The 17239-nt window shown below is 34.5% G+C and overlaps 1 protein-coding gene across 1 annotated transcript; it reads right to left on the reverse strand.

Annotated features, from left to right (window-relative positions):
• Nucleotides 1-725: 725 nt before the first annotated feature.
• On the reverse strand, nt 726-2656 carry LOC139360912 (heat shock transcription factor, Y-linked-like). Its single transcript, XM_071089381.1, has 2 exons — nt 2028-2656; nt 726-1548 (listed from the first exon to the last, which is right to left on the reverse strand). The coding sequence occupies exons 1-2, from the start codon at nt 2538-2540 to the stop codon at nt 856-858; spliced, it is 1206 nt and encodes a 401-aa protein (XP_070945482.1). The 5' UTR covers nt 2541-2656; the 3' UTR covers nt 726-855.
• Between the last annotated feature and the right edge of the window lie 14583 nt (nt 2657-17239).

A 17239-nucleotide genomic window follows, 5' to 3' on the forward strand; every position in this document is an offset into this window, starting at 1 on the left:
TATGTTGTGTGTTAACCTTTCTCTAGATTTTCTCAGTGTGTTTTTCTGTGTGTGTTTATGTGAGCATCTATTCCCTTTGTGCCATCCAAATTTATGCCCTCATTTGATTTATGGCAGATATAATTGAGAAGTCAGTTATTACTTTTTCCTAACTCCAGTCACTTCTTTTCCCTTGCCAGCTGACATTGTTTGATATGTCCCCTCCAAATTTCACATTGACATCCTGTGTCCACTGTGATAGTGTTGGGAGGCAGGACTTTTAAGAGGTCATTAGCCATGTGGGTGCAACCTTATGACTGAATTGATGGTATTATCTGGAGAACAAGTTAGTTATTGTGTGAGTGGACTTTGGATAAAAGAATGAGTTTGGCCCCAATTTTCTTTTCATCACATGCCCTTCACCACATGAGGCCATCCTGCCATGTTGTAACATAGAAAGAGGATCTCACCAAAGGCAGCCCTTTGGACTTCCCCACCTCCAGAATCATGAGCAAAATAAATCATTTTACAAATTACCCAGGTCAGCAACAAATGGACCCAAACACTTTACTTGTTCCTCTTTAGACAACTAAATTAGTTAACTTACAAAGGCACATGTCAAATTTCCTTTCAAATGATCAGAAAGCCCATATATATTTTTATAAAAAGTCGTACAATAGACTGCCACTGAAATAAAAGACCATTTTGCTCTTAACCACACTTTTAGAATAAAGAAAAAGCAAACATAAAGGTAAACATGCAATTTTATTTTTCAATAAGATAACTGCAGAAATTTTTAGGTTTTTTTTTTTTTTTTGTCAATGTAAATGTTAGTTTCTGTTGTCATGTATAATCTGGTACTCTTTTAATGGAAGATCAGTTGTAATTAGGGTGATATTTGTCCAGTAGTGATGGTTGAAGAGCTGGCCTGGAACGAGGGGCAGTTAATGTATCAGCTCTCACAGGCGTTTGCAACCATGGGTTGCCTGCTGGTAGCAGGTTAGGATACGGAGCCTCATTGACTGACACCACATGACATCTTCTTGGAATAGCAGATGGTTCCACTAGCAGCCTCAAATAACGGTTTTGTAAGGGAGATATGATGTGGTAATGAGAAGTTGTGGTTGTAATAAAATTCACAATATGGCCCCTTGCTTGCATATAGGTGCTATAAGAGTGCATATGAATAGTGGTCAACTGATTTAAAATAGAATGTTGATTTGTTGCAATTTCGTCTGATCGTCCAACTGAGGTTGTAGGTGAAGGATGAGGGAAACCACTTCTAATTGGGCCAGATGAATTAGCAGTCATCTGTCTGACTGAAGATTCCCTTGTTAGAGGCATATTTAAATTTTTAGAGGTCGAAAATAAACTTTCTTCACTAGCTTTAGCAGCTAAGGCAGAATTATGATTGTCCATGTTAGCCCCTGCTCTAAAATGCTTCCTGTTGAAATCTTCATTGAATAAAGTGGATATAAGTGAAGTATTTTTAACACCAATTCTTCTTTTCACTCTTACTAAAAGTTGGGGACAGCCACGTTTGAAATGTGGATTATAATAGAACTTTAACTAAAACCAAAGAAAAACGTAAGTGTCATTTTAAACCAAGAGACAAGTGACAATAACAAACATAACACAATTAATTGCAGATTTCAGTTTCATCACAGAAACTTAATGTCATAAAATAATTCACAAACATTGTTTACTATTTTTAAGAATGTGCTTCTTGGGAAAAAAGCACTCAAGTTGTTAAGCCTTCAACTGAAAACATGTTATATATTAATAGTAACATTGCATTAGGTGACTTTGGTACATTTATTTGGAATTCATTGGTAAGATTCAAAGTTATTAGCAAAATTTGTTAAAACTCCGAAAGGTTAATGCTCAAGCTGAACTCAATAATTTCAAAAAATTAAATAATTTTTACCTTAATATTTTATATAATTTTCAAAATCTGGTATTGCTTCCTGTATTAACGTATTTACTGATGTACAAAGTAAAATTATATATATACTCTACATAAAGTGGTAATTGAAATGTGTTAATACCTTGCTTAAGACGAAGGATTCTTTCTCTTCTGCCAGAAAGGTGGCTACAAAGGCAGATCTTTGAAAATTCTGTTGAATTTTACTAAATCCATAAAGATTGAGCTGTCGAATAAAACTTTTGATACTGTCAGTTTGAAATATTCTGTAAGGAGCCTTTCTTTCCAAAATTTCTTTCTTGAAGAGTTCTTCATTAATCATTATGCAAGTTCCATTCTCATCCCATGAAATAGACTTGAATTGGTCACTTTCAACTATTTTCCAAAGTTTCCTGGGAAAGGTCAGAGAAAAAAAACCATTATCTTTATCTGGCTCAGAGTCACAAGCTGTGTAACGTGGTCTTTTTAAAGAGGATCCTTGTGACAAAACCTGAAAAGCATTTTCTTCAATCATTGACCTCAAGTCTGAGTCCTCGGGAAATGTGTGTTCACACAATGGAGACCTATTGGAAGCTTCTGAATCAGTTAATTCATCTTCTGGAGAAACATCTTGAGTTTCTGAAGAAACATATTCCATCTCAAGTAAATATTTCCTGAGCTACTCTTCCAGGCTGCATGGTTTCCAGATTGCAGCTTCAAATGCTGCTTCAGAAGGCCTAGGCAGGTAAAGTAATCTAGACCATCACACTTGTTCCCAAGCTGAGTAGCAATGACATCACAAGAGGACTTTGGTCTCCTAGCAACCAACAGAAATCTGGCCAAAAGGGTTTCCTTCCCAGTCTGAGAAATGTATCCGGTGAAAATAAAATTTAGACTGCTCACTTACACACTCTAAGTTGCAAAAATCTCATCCCTGCAGCATCATTTAAATACATAAGAAAATAATGTCCCTAATCCCCGAAATAAATGTAATTTTCTCCCTGACATATACACTCTTACTAGATTCGTTGGAGGAGCATAAGGCCTGGTAATTGCACAATGAAGAAAAAAAAAAGGAAAGAGAAAGAAAAAATGAATAATTTTAAAACCTCTATCACTTTGGCATGTTGGATTGAAAACTGATGCAGTGTAAACCTGTGTGGTAAAAAGACATAGTCATAGAGATAAAAGTTAGGTTACTGGTTGTTAGGGGCTGGAAAATAAAGAACTGTTTAGTAGATATGGAGTCTCCTGCTAGGCGATAGAAATATTTAGGAACTAGAGATAGATGATGATTGTACAGCATCAAAAACATATTATCTTCCATTGAATTGTACACTCAAACTTAATTTTGTATTATGTGAAACTTACCTTGAAAAATTAAGGAGAAAACAAATGTGAATAAAACTGATTACTTTCAGAATAAAAAGTTATTTATATGTATATCTCTTCAAAACATTTTTTAGTCACATCAGAAAAATATTGATTTTATTTGGTATGTCTGTAAATATCTGACAAATGGTCATGATTAAAGAGTTTTAAAAGCAGGTGATTTTCTTGTAAGGAGATCCCAAAGAGTGGGAGATGTGAAAAAATAGCAATAACAATAACAGTAATAAAAACAAGAAAATATTTTAAGAAAAGTAAATATGTATGTGTGTCCAAGCAGCAAATTGTTTTTTATTTGGCTCCAAGGGCCAAATCTCTATCAGATAAAAAGGTTTTGTAAGGAATAATCTTTGTGTCCTACAAATAAAGGTATCATCATTAAACAGGACTTGAATTTATGAACTAATTTTAGTATTGAATAAAATAACCATGCCTAATTTTCAGTAAGAGTTTTTATATGTTCATGGTTGAAAGTTGATATATTAACATTCGAACTCCTTGGCATTGATAAGTGTTGAATATGTGTAGAAGAAAGAAATATAATATTGATATTTCTCATACTGTAGAGGGCAGTTCTCTCCTACTAGAAAGAGGTATCATTGTGAGAAGATTGTCTTGATTTAATATAGTTTAGGTTTTGTGGGGTTTTTTTGTGCTTGCTTAATTCAGAATTTTCCGTATTAGCATTATATAACAAAAATGTTCACATCATTAAACTCTTTGAGAAGATAAAACAGGTGCTCCTATCAAATGCTTGTGGTTCCTCAATTTTGACAGTTTTTTAAATTTACAAAGTGCAAAATTAAAATATCTTTTAATTTTTTGTTCTTTTCTGGGGAATTTTTATGTTGCTCTATCTGAAGGGAGTGCAGGCTTCTTTTGTGATGGGAGCAGATGAATGATTACTGTCAGCAGCAAAAGATGGGATGTGGGTGTGGAGATAAGAGGGAGTTAATGGGAGGATCAGAAGACAAAATCACATTTAATGTAGGACAATCTAAGTCAAATTATGGCTGAGCATTTTGCATAGCTAAGATGCGTGACTGTTCAGGGAGAAAGAATGCTTTGGTGAGATGGCTCACCATTTCAGGGGCAGATGGCTCTGCTAAAGCTGATCCCTGCCTCCAAACTGAAAGGCTACCTTTAGTCATAAAAAGGCAATAAAATAAGCAATTTCATATAAAAAACGTAAATGTAAAGTAGGCTGTATCCACTTAGCTACGTAAAAAAATGAGATGTTTGTCTGATCTCCTTAGTGACAGCTTGTGGTACCCATGTTCTTCTTCAGCCTCCCATTTAGCTGGCTCTCCAGGAAAAGGCCAGCAGGCTGAGACAATTATTCAATTTCTTTAATTATTTTAATTTCTATTTTTAGAGACAGAATCTTGCTATGTTGTTCAGGCTGGCTTCAAATTATAGGCCTGAAGTGATCCACCCACCTTGGACATATAAATTGTTAAGGTTACCAGTATGAGCCACCATATCTTCCTAATTTTTAAAAACTTTTTGTAGAGATGGTGGTCACTATTTTGCCAAACCAGGTTCAAAATTCTTGGCCTCAAGCATTCTTCTGCCTTGGCTTTCAGAATTATTGGAATTGTGAATATGAGCCAAAAAACATAATCTAAAATATGCCTTACCTTCTTAATTATCACTTAATATTTTATCTAGTCAAGGTAAAGCATCATATTTAATGATAGAGTGGAATAAGTTGTGATACAAATTTATTGGAGTTTGAGCCAATTTTAAAACAATAAACACACATTTAGATTAGACAATTTTAAGTTTACTAAGAATTCTCTCACAAAATTACTACAAAAAAAGTTTATTGTATATTTAAAATTTGAAATAATATTTTTATGGTTAGGAAAATGTAAGGCAGGATAATAGATAACCAAACCAATTATAAGTTCCCCATGAATAAAATCTAAAGCCATATACCAGTCACTGGCAGCAACACAAACTACTTTTTTCTTAATGTAAAATCCTGCGCTAGTGAGGAATATAGCAGCAATCTGTATACTAATGATAGCCATTTATTTTGAATCAGGCAGAAAAATAATTCTCCTCTTTAAATAAAAAGCACATACACAGTAAAGACTTGTATTTTCAAGCTCTGTCTTAAAATTTTTGTTAGGTAAGAATAATTTTTAGTGATTATCTTGCCACTTCACTAAGCCATATTTCAAACTAATCTTTAAGTAAAAAATAGTAATTTGTGTAATAAATAAAAGCTCTTCATATTTCCATATATTAAAGTCCATTATTCTAAGGTATAGATATCTTAAAACAATTTATTTTTTCTTCAAAACAACTAAACCAGAAAGGCAACACATTCACATATATTAAGGCTAATGATTCCATGAAAATAGGTAAAAGACTGAAGAAAAGTATGGAATACATGTTGATGCCTTGTAAAGAATCCTACAAGCCAAGCGCACATTATTTTTATTACTAAGAAGCTAATCTAGACCAGGCACGGTGGCCTAGGTCTGTAATCCCAACACGTTGGGAGGCCGAGGCGGGCGGATCATGAGGTCAGGAAATCGAAAGCATCCTGGCTAACATGGTGAAATCCCGTCTGTACTAAAAATTAAAAATAAATAAATACATAAATACATAAATAAAACATTAGCCAGGCATGGTGGCGGGCGCCTGTAGTCCCAGCTACTCAGGAGGCTGAGGCAGGAGAATGGCGGGAACCTGGGAGGCGGAGCTTGCAGTGAGCTGAGATCGGGCCACTGCACTCCAGCCTGGGTGAGAGAGCGAGACTCCTTCTCAAAAATAAATAAATAAATAAATAAAATAAAATAAAATAATAAAAAAAAGAAGCTAATCTAAAAGATTTCCATGAGCAAGGTTTAAATAAACACCATTACATATAAGCAGTTCTTTCACAAACTGCAAATATTCTCAACTTTATTACTTTCATTTATGCATAAATGTCACATTTTGTTACTATACTCTTTTTTCAAAGGCTGGTGACATGATGATGTGATGCGGTCTTGCAAGAGTTAGCCATAATATATATATTTTATCATCTCATCATCTTTATCTATCATGTCCATTTGTTTATTGTTTACTAAGTATATAAGCATTTTACCACCTCTCCTGCCATATATATGACATACACTTCAGCGTGTGATCAAATATATTTATGTACTCTCCACCAAAACACTGATTTTTAAAATTTATTTATCATCCATTTTAAATTCTGTTAAATCTTCATCATCAAATTTATATCAGGAATCTTAGTCATTATCCTACCATTTTTTGAATAATGTAAGAATAATAATACACACTGCTTGCCTGACCACTGTGTGCAAACACATCTACAAGTCTGTATTTTGTGATCTCTGTAGTTTTATTTTCAGGTTACTCTTTCTGATGAATCAGATTTTCTGATCTGATGTTATATTGTTCCAGCTTTGCAACGCCTGCTACTGTGTAAGGTCCCATGTCCAGCTTCCAAGGAAATTCAAAATAATCACTGAATGTAATTGCATATTTTTTAGTCATACTCACATCATTTGTGTTGACCAAAACAAAAGAAAATTATTTAAATAGCAAGTGCTTAATTGTGTTAACATACCATAAACAGAGAACATGTACAAATGTCTTCATTTCCTGAGCAAATATTACAACACTTTAGTGACAATTTAGTTTATAATCTTTTTAAAATTATTTATAAAAAGATAAGTAAATAATTTTTAACATCATTGGGGTAATTATGCTATGACTAAATTAAGCAATACTTTCTTATGAAAGCTTATAATAATTAGATACAGTAATCTTTTGGTATGGATAGGGGATTGGCTCCAGAACCATCTTAAATACTGTAATTTGTGTCTGGTCAAGCTTCTGATTTACAATGGTGCAGTACATAAATATAATGCACACCCATCCTCCTGTGCAGTTTACTTTATCTGTACATAATTCATTAATAAAATGTAAATGGTATATAGACAGATATTATAGTCTAACAGCTTTTTAATTTGTTACATTTTACTGTAGTATTGTTATTTTTTTTTGTTTTCACATATTTAATACATGTTTAGAAAAATCTGTGTTTGCAGAACCTGTGTAAGTAAAAGGTCTCTTATTTGTTGCAAATCAGAAAACATTACTGACACAGACACTGATGGCTGTGTGGTTCCATATAGCCACTACTATCTGTGTTACTTCTCTAATATATTCTGTTATGTGATTAAGCAGAATTTAGTGTGAGTAAACTAAAGATACATAGTATGCTATAAGTGTAGCAGCTAATACTTATAGTGCTTAAAGACTAGGTAATACATTAAGAGCTGCACACATATTAATAAATTTTGTTGTCACCACCCATTCTTTTTGTGTGACAGAGTTTCATGCACTCCACCTAGGCTGCAGTGCAATGGCAGGGTCTTGGCTCCCTCAATCTATGCCTCTCAGATTCAAGCGATTCACCTGTCTCAGCCTCCCCAGCAGCTAGTATTACAGGCATCTGCCACCACACCTGGCTAATTTTTATACTTTCAGTAGAGATGGGGCTTCACCCTGTTGGCAAGGCTGGTCTCTCTGTCTTATAAATAGATAAAACCTATATATAATTACTTTAAAAGGTGTGGATTAAGAGTAGCAGGTAGGGTGAAAATAAATTTTTCCAAGTCTCAGAGGTATAAATAGCAGCAGAATGATATTAAAAATAAACCACAATTTAAATGGCAGGTGCAAAATAATGCAGCCAGCTTGGATGTGAGACATTATGAAGGTCAAGAAAGACATATTATTTAACACATAAGACCTTCAAAGACATTTTATCATTACATCTCCCAATCAAATTTCAAACAAATAAAATTATCTGGTTAGGCCTAAAGAAAGCAATCTGTTTGTGAAACTACAAGTGATTATTAAAATCTGTTGTAACCCCATAAAATTAAAGAAACATTTTGCTTCAAAACATATCTATAGTAGAAAAAGTGTAAGTCTGTCTTCTATCAACTCTTCAAGATTCAGTCAGTAAATTTCAATTTGTTTTAGAGTAGGGATGAAAAAAAATTCTGGGAGATTCTTTTACATTCCAAATTATTCACCTAAAAGGACTAACTATGTTTTCCTAGTCAGTCACTATATTTTGTCAATAACATTTCCCTTTAATCCAGTTATCATCTTGACTATCTCTCTGATACCACTAAAACAGTAAGGATAAAGCAGAAGTTCATTTTGTGGTTGAGCACAAACACTTTTAATGTCTTTTGGTTCTATTCAATGAGATAATTTTTTTTTCAAAACTGAACAAAACATACTTATTAGCACATTTTACAACGATACGCATATGCACTTTCCATTTGATATACTGTTCCAAAGAATCAAGATTTTAATGACTGTTCATTTGATTTCTCACATTTGCATCAAAACATATTATTTAAAATAGAAATTATAAAATATATTCTACACATTTTTCCTGTGAAAACTGATTCTTTCTTTGTCACTGAAGCTAAAATGCAGTGGCACAATTCCATTTCACTGTGGTCTCATACTCTTTGGCTTGAGCTGGGTTTTCCCCAATCATTATTCCTCTGTGTCTTGTTAATGAACTGGGCTACACATCAGCAGGTGAGCAGTGACCAAGCACAGAAGCTCTATCTCTATTTAAAACACTATGTATGGTTAACATTACTGTGGGAGATCCGCTTTCTGTAAGATCATTGGCAGCATCAGATTTGTATAGAAGCGAGGGCCCAACTGTTAACTACACATGTGAGAAATTTAGGTCTTGCACTACTTAGAAGAATAAAAAAAAAAAAACTGATCACCCGTAAATATCTGCCATCACCCACAGATAGAACCATCTAGCTTCCAGGAAAAGAAGTTCAGGTGTCTCACTGATTCTGCGTTCTCTCACTGATTCTGCGTTATGGTGAGTTGTATAATTATTTCATTAAATATTAAAATGTAATAATAACAGAAATACAGTGCAAAATCAATGTAGGGCATTCGAATATTTCCAAAACTGTCCCCAAAATCCCAGTTCATGAAAATCTTGTCTTTCACGAAACTTGGCCCTAGTACCAAATGGTTGCAAATGGTCATACATAGGTGCATGAACACATAAATACTTGAGTGAAAGTTCTGAAGACAGAGTTCAAAGTGTTATGATAATTTCAAGGAACAAGAACAGAAGTGTTAACTAGATTGCAGAAAATAAAATGTTTTGAGTAGAGAAACCTAATGAAAATAAATTGTTGACACAAGAAAAAATGAGAGTGAGGGATACGTGAGGATAGAGAATGGAAATAGGTGAATTAGAATTATATATGCAGATCATATTTATAACGTAGGCTACAGTTTAGCTATGAAATTTCTCAACTTATACTGAAAGATATAATGGGGAATCAGTGCATTACAGGTGCACTACTGACTTTTAAAAGAAATCTAATTGATATGCTAATACACAGAAGGGGAACTGCAATGAGTGAAACAGAAGGCAGCACAAAAACCAGAAGATCCTTTTTGCTTCCTACCTCTGAGCTATCTGTGAAGTACCTTCTTGAAAGAACAATAAACTCTTACGAAGGGGTGCAGCTTCTACAAACTAGAAAGAGCGATATACTGGAGTATATAGTAAAAACTTGTGCCTGAGTGTTTTATTACCATATATGTAACAAATTTGGCCTTGAAGAAGAGTGAAACAAAGAAAACAAAATCATGATGTCATTAAGCTATTTTTTTTTCTCTCTGTCTCTGTCTCTCTCTCTTTCTCTCTTGTGTGCATGTATAGTTGTGTGTGCATGTGTGGTTGTTTGTGCATGTATGCATGTGTGTGTGTGCCTGTGTGTGTGTGTGTGTGTGTGTGTGTGGCATGGCTTCTCTTCATTACTCAGTTTGAAGAGCAGAAACACAGTATCAGCTCAGGTGATGTTTTCACCTCAGTGTCCCAGGTAGATTGGACTACCTGTGCAGACTGTTACGCTCAGCTACTTTATTGTATCTTAGTAAAGACAGGATATCACCATTTTGCTCAGGCTGTTTCTGAATGCCTGAAATCAAGTAATCGGCCTGCCTTGGCTTCCCAAAGTGTTAAGGCTGTCAGTGGGCATGACAGGGTCTGGTCTACCTAACTGAGATTTTTAGATTTTCCAGATCTAAAAACCGACCAAGTGTTATTGGTCACTTTTGTAAGAGGCTCAAAAACTATAAGATTACATTCAGGTTGCAAAAATTATGTATTATATAAAGTTACACATTATATATTTATATATAAGTGTGTATATATATATTTTGAAGGACTACGAAGGAGTACCTTTTTTCAGTGATTAAAATATTCATTCAATAATAAAAATGTTTGATATGAATAATGTTGATTTTTGAGGTGATTATTATACAAAATCTCAAGAATAAACGCTGCTCTGGAAAATAAAACACATCACTGATGCATTAATCTAACTTGAAGAGTATGATGAAGAAACTGTAAACAAATATCAAAAGTTAGTAAACGGAATGGTATTTTATATTTCCAAGTAGCTGATAATACAGGCTCATATCACCACACCTGAATAATTTTTGCATATATATATATATATATTTTTTTTTTTTTTTGTAGAGACAGGGTTTTGCCTCTTCTCCCAAGCTTGTAAAATAATTTGTATTATGTGTGATAACAGTGCCCTAGTCATATATTTTTAAAAAATCTTTAGAGATGCATTAAAATAGCTATACAGCTAAAAATATATACTTGACATTTGCTTCATTCAATAACTGTTAAATCAAGGAGATGACTTCATTTTTATATTTTGATTATATGGATTATAAATCTTCTTGTAATAAGAAGTTAATTATACCTTAAGAGATGAAATAATATAGTGCCTGTCTTTGCTGTCACAATTTTTACCTTTATCTATTAGGATAATAATAATAAAAGTGACCAAGAAAGACAGCTAGAATATTACTGTTGTTTAAATATTACACATCAAATAAATTATGTATTTTAAAGATATATTAAAAAATTTAGTGTACAGATGATTTTATCAAAACTAGATTGATAAGTCACCTATAATTTACCTGAAACTCTTCTATCCTTTTTTTTTAAATCCCTGTGAACAACAAGGTGGTAAGTGTGAGTTTGTGTGTTTCAACCCTGTTTCTGTTACTAATCTTTCAGGTTCACTATTGAGTGGGTCCTGAGTTTTTAACACATATCCAGGGACAGTGAGGTATGTGGATCATAGGAGAATAACCAATGTAAATAGATGCTTTATTGACTGAATGTACAGCTCTTAGGAGACAGAAAGTGGGAAACTCCATTTCAAAAACAGGATATACCTACATTCGTGTAACACTCAGTGATAACAGGACCAAGAGTGACCAGTTTCAGTGGAAAAGTAAGTTGTTAAAACATCTCTGAAGCCCTCAGTGGAGAGAAGTTTCAGAGTGGGTAGCTTCTATCTGCAGGAAGGTTGTTGAGATGTACCTGCAGCGTTAAGTTTGGAGGAGACCTATCTATTTGCATCTGTGTAATGCCAATAAGGGCACAACTCACAGCGGAAGGGTGGCACATAGTTGGTAAATCCACTTTAAGTCAGGCTATTTCAAAATCTGATGCTGGGCATGGCGGCTCATGTCTGTAATCCTAGCACTTTGTGAGGCCAAGGCAGATGAATCACTTGAGGTTTAAGTTTTGAGACCAGCCTGACAAACATGGAGTAACATCATCTCTTATAATAAAAATACAAATTCACCCGGGTGTGATGGTGCATTCCTTTAATCCCTGCTACTGGGGAGTGGAGACAAGACAATCGCTTGAACCTGGGAGGTGAAGGTTGCAGTGAGCCGAGGTCACACCATAGTATTCCAGCCATGGCAACAACAGCAAAACATTGTCACCATAAAATAAAATAAATACATAAAAATATAAATATATATGAATGAGTGAAAAGGAAAAAGACATCTAACCCTAAAAATAACACATAATACTAATGCTGAAACACTAACAATAACCGTCAAGGCCAAACCCTAATCCTCACATAAACTCAACCTGAACCATTAACAAAATGTATCACTAACCCTAAATGTAATCCTACCCCTACCCATAACCCTAAAACTATCCCTACACCTACTGTAACCCTAAACCTATGCAAAGCCTAAATCTACCCTAAACCCTAACACTCACCAAAACCCTAACCTAAATATTAAACCAAATCCTAAATCTAAAACTAACTCTAAACAGTGAACCCTAACCTCAGCTCTAAATCTAACCCCTAAAGCTAACTTCAAATGTAACCCTAAAAGTATACTTAACTCTAACCCTAAAACTAAAACTCTAACCTTAAAAATGTAAGCCTAACACCTAACCAATATCCCTAATCCAAAGTTCTACCCCAAACCCTAATTCTAACCAAACCCCTAATCTTAAAACACTGATACTAACACTACTTTAATTGTAACCCACAACCTCAGACACAACCCCAGCCATAACCCTAACTTTAACCCCAATGCCAAATCCAACCCAGACCTTAAGTCGTAACCCTAAACCCAACGCTAACCCATAACCCTAAACCTGACACTGACACTGATGCTGAACATAACCCTGAGCCAATCTTAACCCAAACAGAAAAATAAACTCAAACCCTAACACAAAAGTCCTAACTCTAATTCTAAACTCTAACCCGGCCACTACCACTACCACTCATCCAAATCCTAACCCTAAAACTAGCCCTATAATTCTAACTGTAACACTATAAAATAACCCAAACACTAAATTTAACCCAAACTCAGAGACCGTAACCTGAATACTAGTAATAAGCCATAATCCTAACCATAATTTACTCCAACCTTACCACAATCCTAACCACAAGGCTACCCCTTAACCACACCCCAACGGTAAATCCTATTCCTAACCTCAACCCGAAAACGTTAACTCTAACCTTAAAGTATCTGCAATGCCAGCCGTAACTCTAAACACTGAAACCAAACACTAACACTAACCCAACCCAAACTCTAACTGTAAATACTAATTTGTAATCTTGACCCTTAACCCAACCCTAATCCTAACGCTAACCTTAAGCTCTAATACTGACCTTGACTCTAGCTGCAAATACAACACCAATCACAAAGCAAACACCACTAATTGCAAATCCCAAAAGCTAATAAAAACCCTACAGAATAACCCATAACAAAAAACTCTAACCCTAGTGTCTAACTTCTAATGCTAAACCCAGACACTGATCCTAACACGAATTAAAGCCTAAATCTAAGACTAACCCTAACTACTAAGATAAACATAAACTTTATGCCATAACCCTAACCCTCTAACCCTAACCCTAATCGCTAATGATATCCCTAACCCATAACACTAACACTAACCCCAACCCCATCCATACACCAACCTCAACTCAACCCAAAACCTAACACTATCCATAACCAAAACCACTTGCTTAAACAATAAACCTAACCATAATCTTCACATAATCATAACCATAATCCTGAAACTAAAAGTAGGAATTAATGCTAACACAAAACCTAATATTACACCTATCCATACACACTAAACCCTAAACCTAACACTAACAATTAACACTAACCCTAAGGATAAACGTCTACCACTAAACCTAAACCTAAACAGAACCCAAAATGTTAAACCTTCCCCTAATTTTAACAACTAACCATAACCATAAAACAAACACTAATCTTAAACCTAAATGTAACCCCTAATACTAACCTTAACCCCCAAAAAACCCTAACACTAACCCTAACCCAAATAACCCTTAACACTAACCCTAGACCAAACCCTAAACCCTAACACTAAACCACTCAATCTTGATCTTAGCCTATCATAAACCTTAAACCAAACACGTAACCCTAACCCTAATCTTACTCTAACTCTAACACTAAAATCTAAACCCTAACTATAATCCTATACAATAAACCCAATCCCAACTTTAGCCCTAAACTCTGACCCTTAACCTAACCCCACCCTAACATTAGGCAAAACCCTAAACCCTTATCCTAACCATCTACTGACACTAACCCTAAACCTAAATGCTAAACAATAACCCTGAAAAATAATATTGAACCCTAAGCACTAACCCTAATGCTAACCTGAAACCCTAACCAGGACCCAAGCCCTAAACCCTAAACCAAATCCTTATTCTTATCCTAACACTAACCCTAAACCCAAACCCTAACACTAATGGACTAACCCTCTTATCCTAACCCTCACTGTCACCTTAACTCTCACCCTTAGTACTAACCCTAACCCTTACCATGACGTTAACCCAGAACCTAACCCTAAACTAACCCCAACCTCTAACTGTAAGACTATTTATTACCATAAAACTAAGCATAACTTGACCCCAAACCTAACATCTAATCTTGATTCTAACTCTAGCCCTAAACATAACTGTAACCTTGACACCTGACTGAAATCCTAATCCTAACAATAACCCTAATCCTACCACAACGCTAACCTCTAAGCCAACGCCAGACCTAACCCTCAATCTAACCATTTTTCTGCAATTATAAACCCCTATCCCTAATCCCAATCTTCTCTCTCATTCTTAATATTATCCTATTATCCTACAAAAGAATTTTAAATATATCCTCTATGACTCTAACTTCTAACGCCTAATGCCCGTAAGAGTACACTAAACCTTACCTCTCTTTTACTCCAATTGAAAATTGAATTAAACAGATGATATAACTGGGATAAAAAAAAAACACTAAATGTTAAAAAAATCTGATAATTAGGGACATTATAATCTTTAAACAAATAATAGTACCTGGAATTTGCTACATGGGGAAGACCTTACGCACCTCAATGATTAAGTTGATTAAATTCCTTTTTTTAGAAAATTGAGGGTTTTTCAACATTCTGAAGCCATCCCTTTTCAATATAACATGTAAGTTAAATGATGGGAAAACAGTACATGTTTATCTCAATGGTTACAGAAAATACTTCAAGTTAGTCAACATATTTAATGATAACAACATCCAATAAACTGTGCTTCAAATTTCTTTCACCTGATAAGATGTCTTTATGCAAAATCCACAACAATCAGCATCTGAATTGTTGGGAATCAAAGCTTTAAGGTGAGGATCACAGCATTGATGCTCACTTTCATCATTGTATTCAATATTGTACTAGAAGTTCCATCCAAAACAATTAGGAAAGAAAAATATATACAAAGCTATTTGGATGTGGAAAAATAAAAGTAAAACTATTTTTTTGGATCTCACAGTCTCATACACAGAAAATCATAAGAAACCAAAAAGAAATAACAAATTCTAGTAAACAAATTAAACATACAATAGAAAATATTAATACACTAAAATCTATTTTTATTCATAGCAATAAACCATATGAAAATGAATTTGATACAACAATTTTATTTGTAAAAACAACAAGCTGCCTGTCCTCCAACCTCCCTGGAGCCCACGGGAGCAGGCAGCAGTAACAGTGAAAGCCATTTGGAGTGGCCCAGGTCATTTTACTGAGAAGGAAAGCATTGAGGTCAATTTGAGAGACATCCCTTCACAAGTGCTGCCAAAAGTATGCACATATTGTACCTAAATGTTTCACAACACCTACAGCTCCACAATGATTCCTAAATTCCCATTTCACCTGAAAGTGCACCAGAACTGTTGACAGCTGTGAACTTTCTAGATTGTATATAAATACAATTGATTTATAGGATAAAATAAACTATAATATACTGATAATTTGTTCAGTGTTTAAGACCTGTAGTTCAGTTAGTATTTTTTATAGATAACATATTCCCTGTATGCAAGGTAACTAGAAAATCAATTTAAAAAATATTATCTTCTGTTTTTTGCATAACAGAGTTGAAATTTGTTTGTATTGTGAAGAAATTAAGGCCATTTTCACAAACAGAGAAATAAATAAATATGCTAATTCATAGGTGGTTTTGCCTTATCCCTTGAATATGACTATTAAAATGCATAATGTTGACAAAGGAAATGATGAAAATTAGGCATAAATGAATAATTGCATTATACATATGTTCATAACTTAACTAAAAGATTGATTTTTATGTAACCATAATGTAAATGTTTTCTCAAAGCCTATAATCTCAGCACTTTCAGAGACCAAGGCAGGCAGATCATGTGAGTTCAGGTGTTTGAGACGTGCCCAGGCAACATGGCAAACCTTTGTCTCTACCAAAAAATATGAAAAGGTGGCTGAGGCTAAGGCGGAGGAACAACTGAACTCAGCAGTCAAGAGGCTGCATTGAGCCACGATGGCATTTCTGCACTCCAGGCTGGGCAACAAAGTGAGACCCTGTCTCAAAAAAAAAAGAAAGAAGAGGTGAAATTTTTTATGTCCTTTGATTAACCCGAGTATTGTTTGTTTCTACAATTTAAGAACTTTACTTCAAAACAATTTTGGAAGGTTACTGAGTACAATTTTTGAAGAAGCAACAGAACTATACCCAGATGATCAACGAGTTAACTATATCACTTACAAGCAAAGCATCCTTGGCAACTTTCAAAATAGAAAGAAAAAGAAAATCCGGCAAGGTATTATGGCTTAGGTTTGCTAATATTCTTTTTTTTTTCTTTTTTTTGATTTAAGAAATCCCATTTATCTCTTAGACTAATTATAATTTATAACAAATTAGTAGGTTATATTTTTATAAATAGAGGTGAAACACTTGTAAAAAAAAATTAACTCTCCCACCCCGCAACCCACCACAGCAATCTGAATGGACCCCTCCTTTTGACTAACGGCATTCTAAAATTTGTTCAAGTCCTGACAGGAAAGAGGGACAAACATGCTGCATTACATGGTCCTCCCTTTTGAACTTTAGTAAAAGTTGACCATCATTAACAGCCAGACATATCTTAAGTCTGATAAGAAATATTTACCTCCTATTCTCTCAAGCCTGTTAAATGGAGGCTTCATCATCATGATAAAACTTTGGTCTCCGCAGCCCTTATTATTTATTGTAACCAAGTCATTCCTATCTATTG

Source organism: Macaca nemestrina, chromosome Y (assembly GCF_043159975.1).
Source record: "Macaca nemestrina isolate mMacNem1 chromosome Y, mMacNem.hap1, whole genome shotgun sequence".
Taxonomy (NCBI): Eukaryota; Metazoa; Chordata; class Mammalia; order Primates; family Cercopithecidae; genus Macaca; species Macaca nemestrina.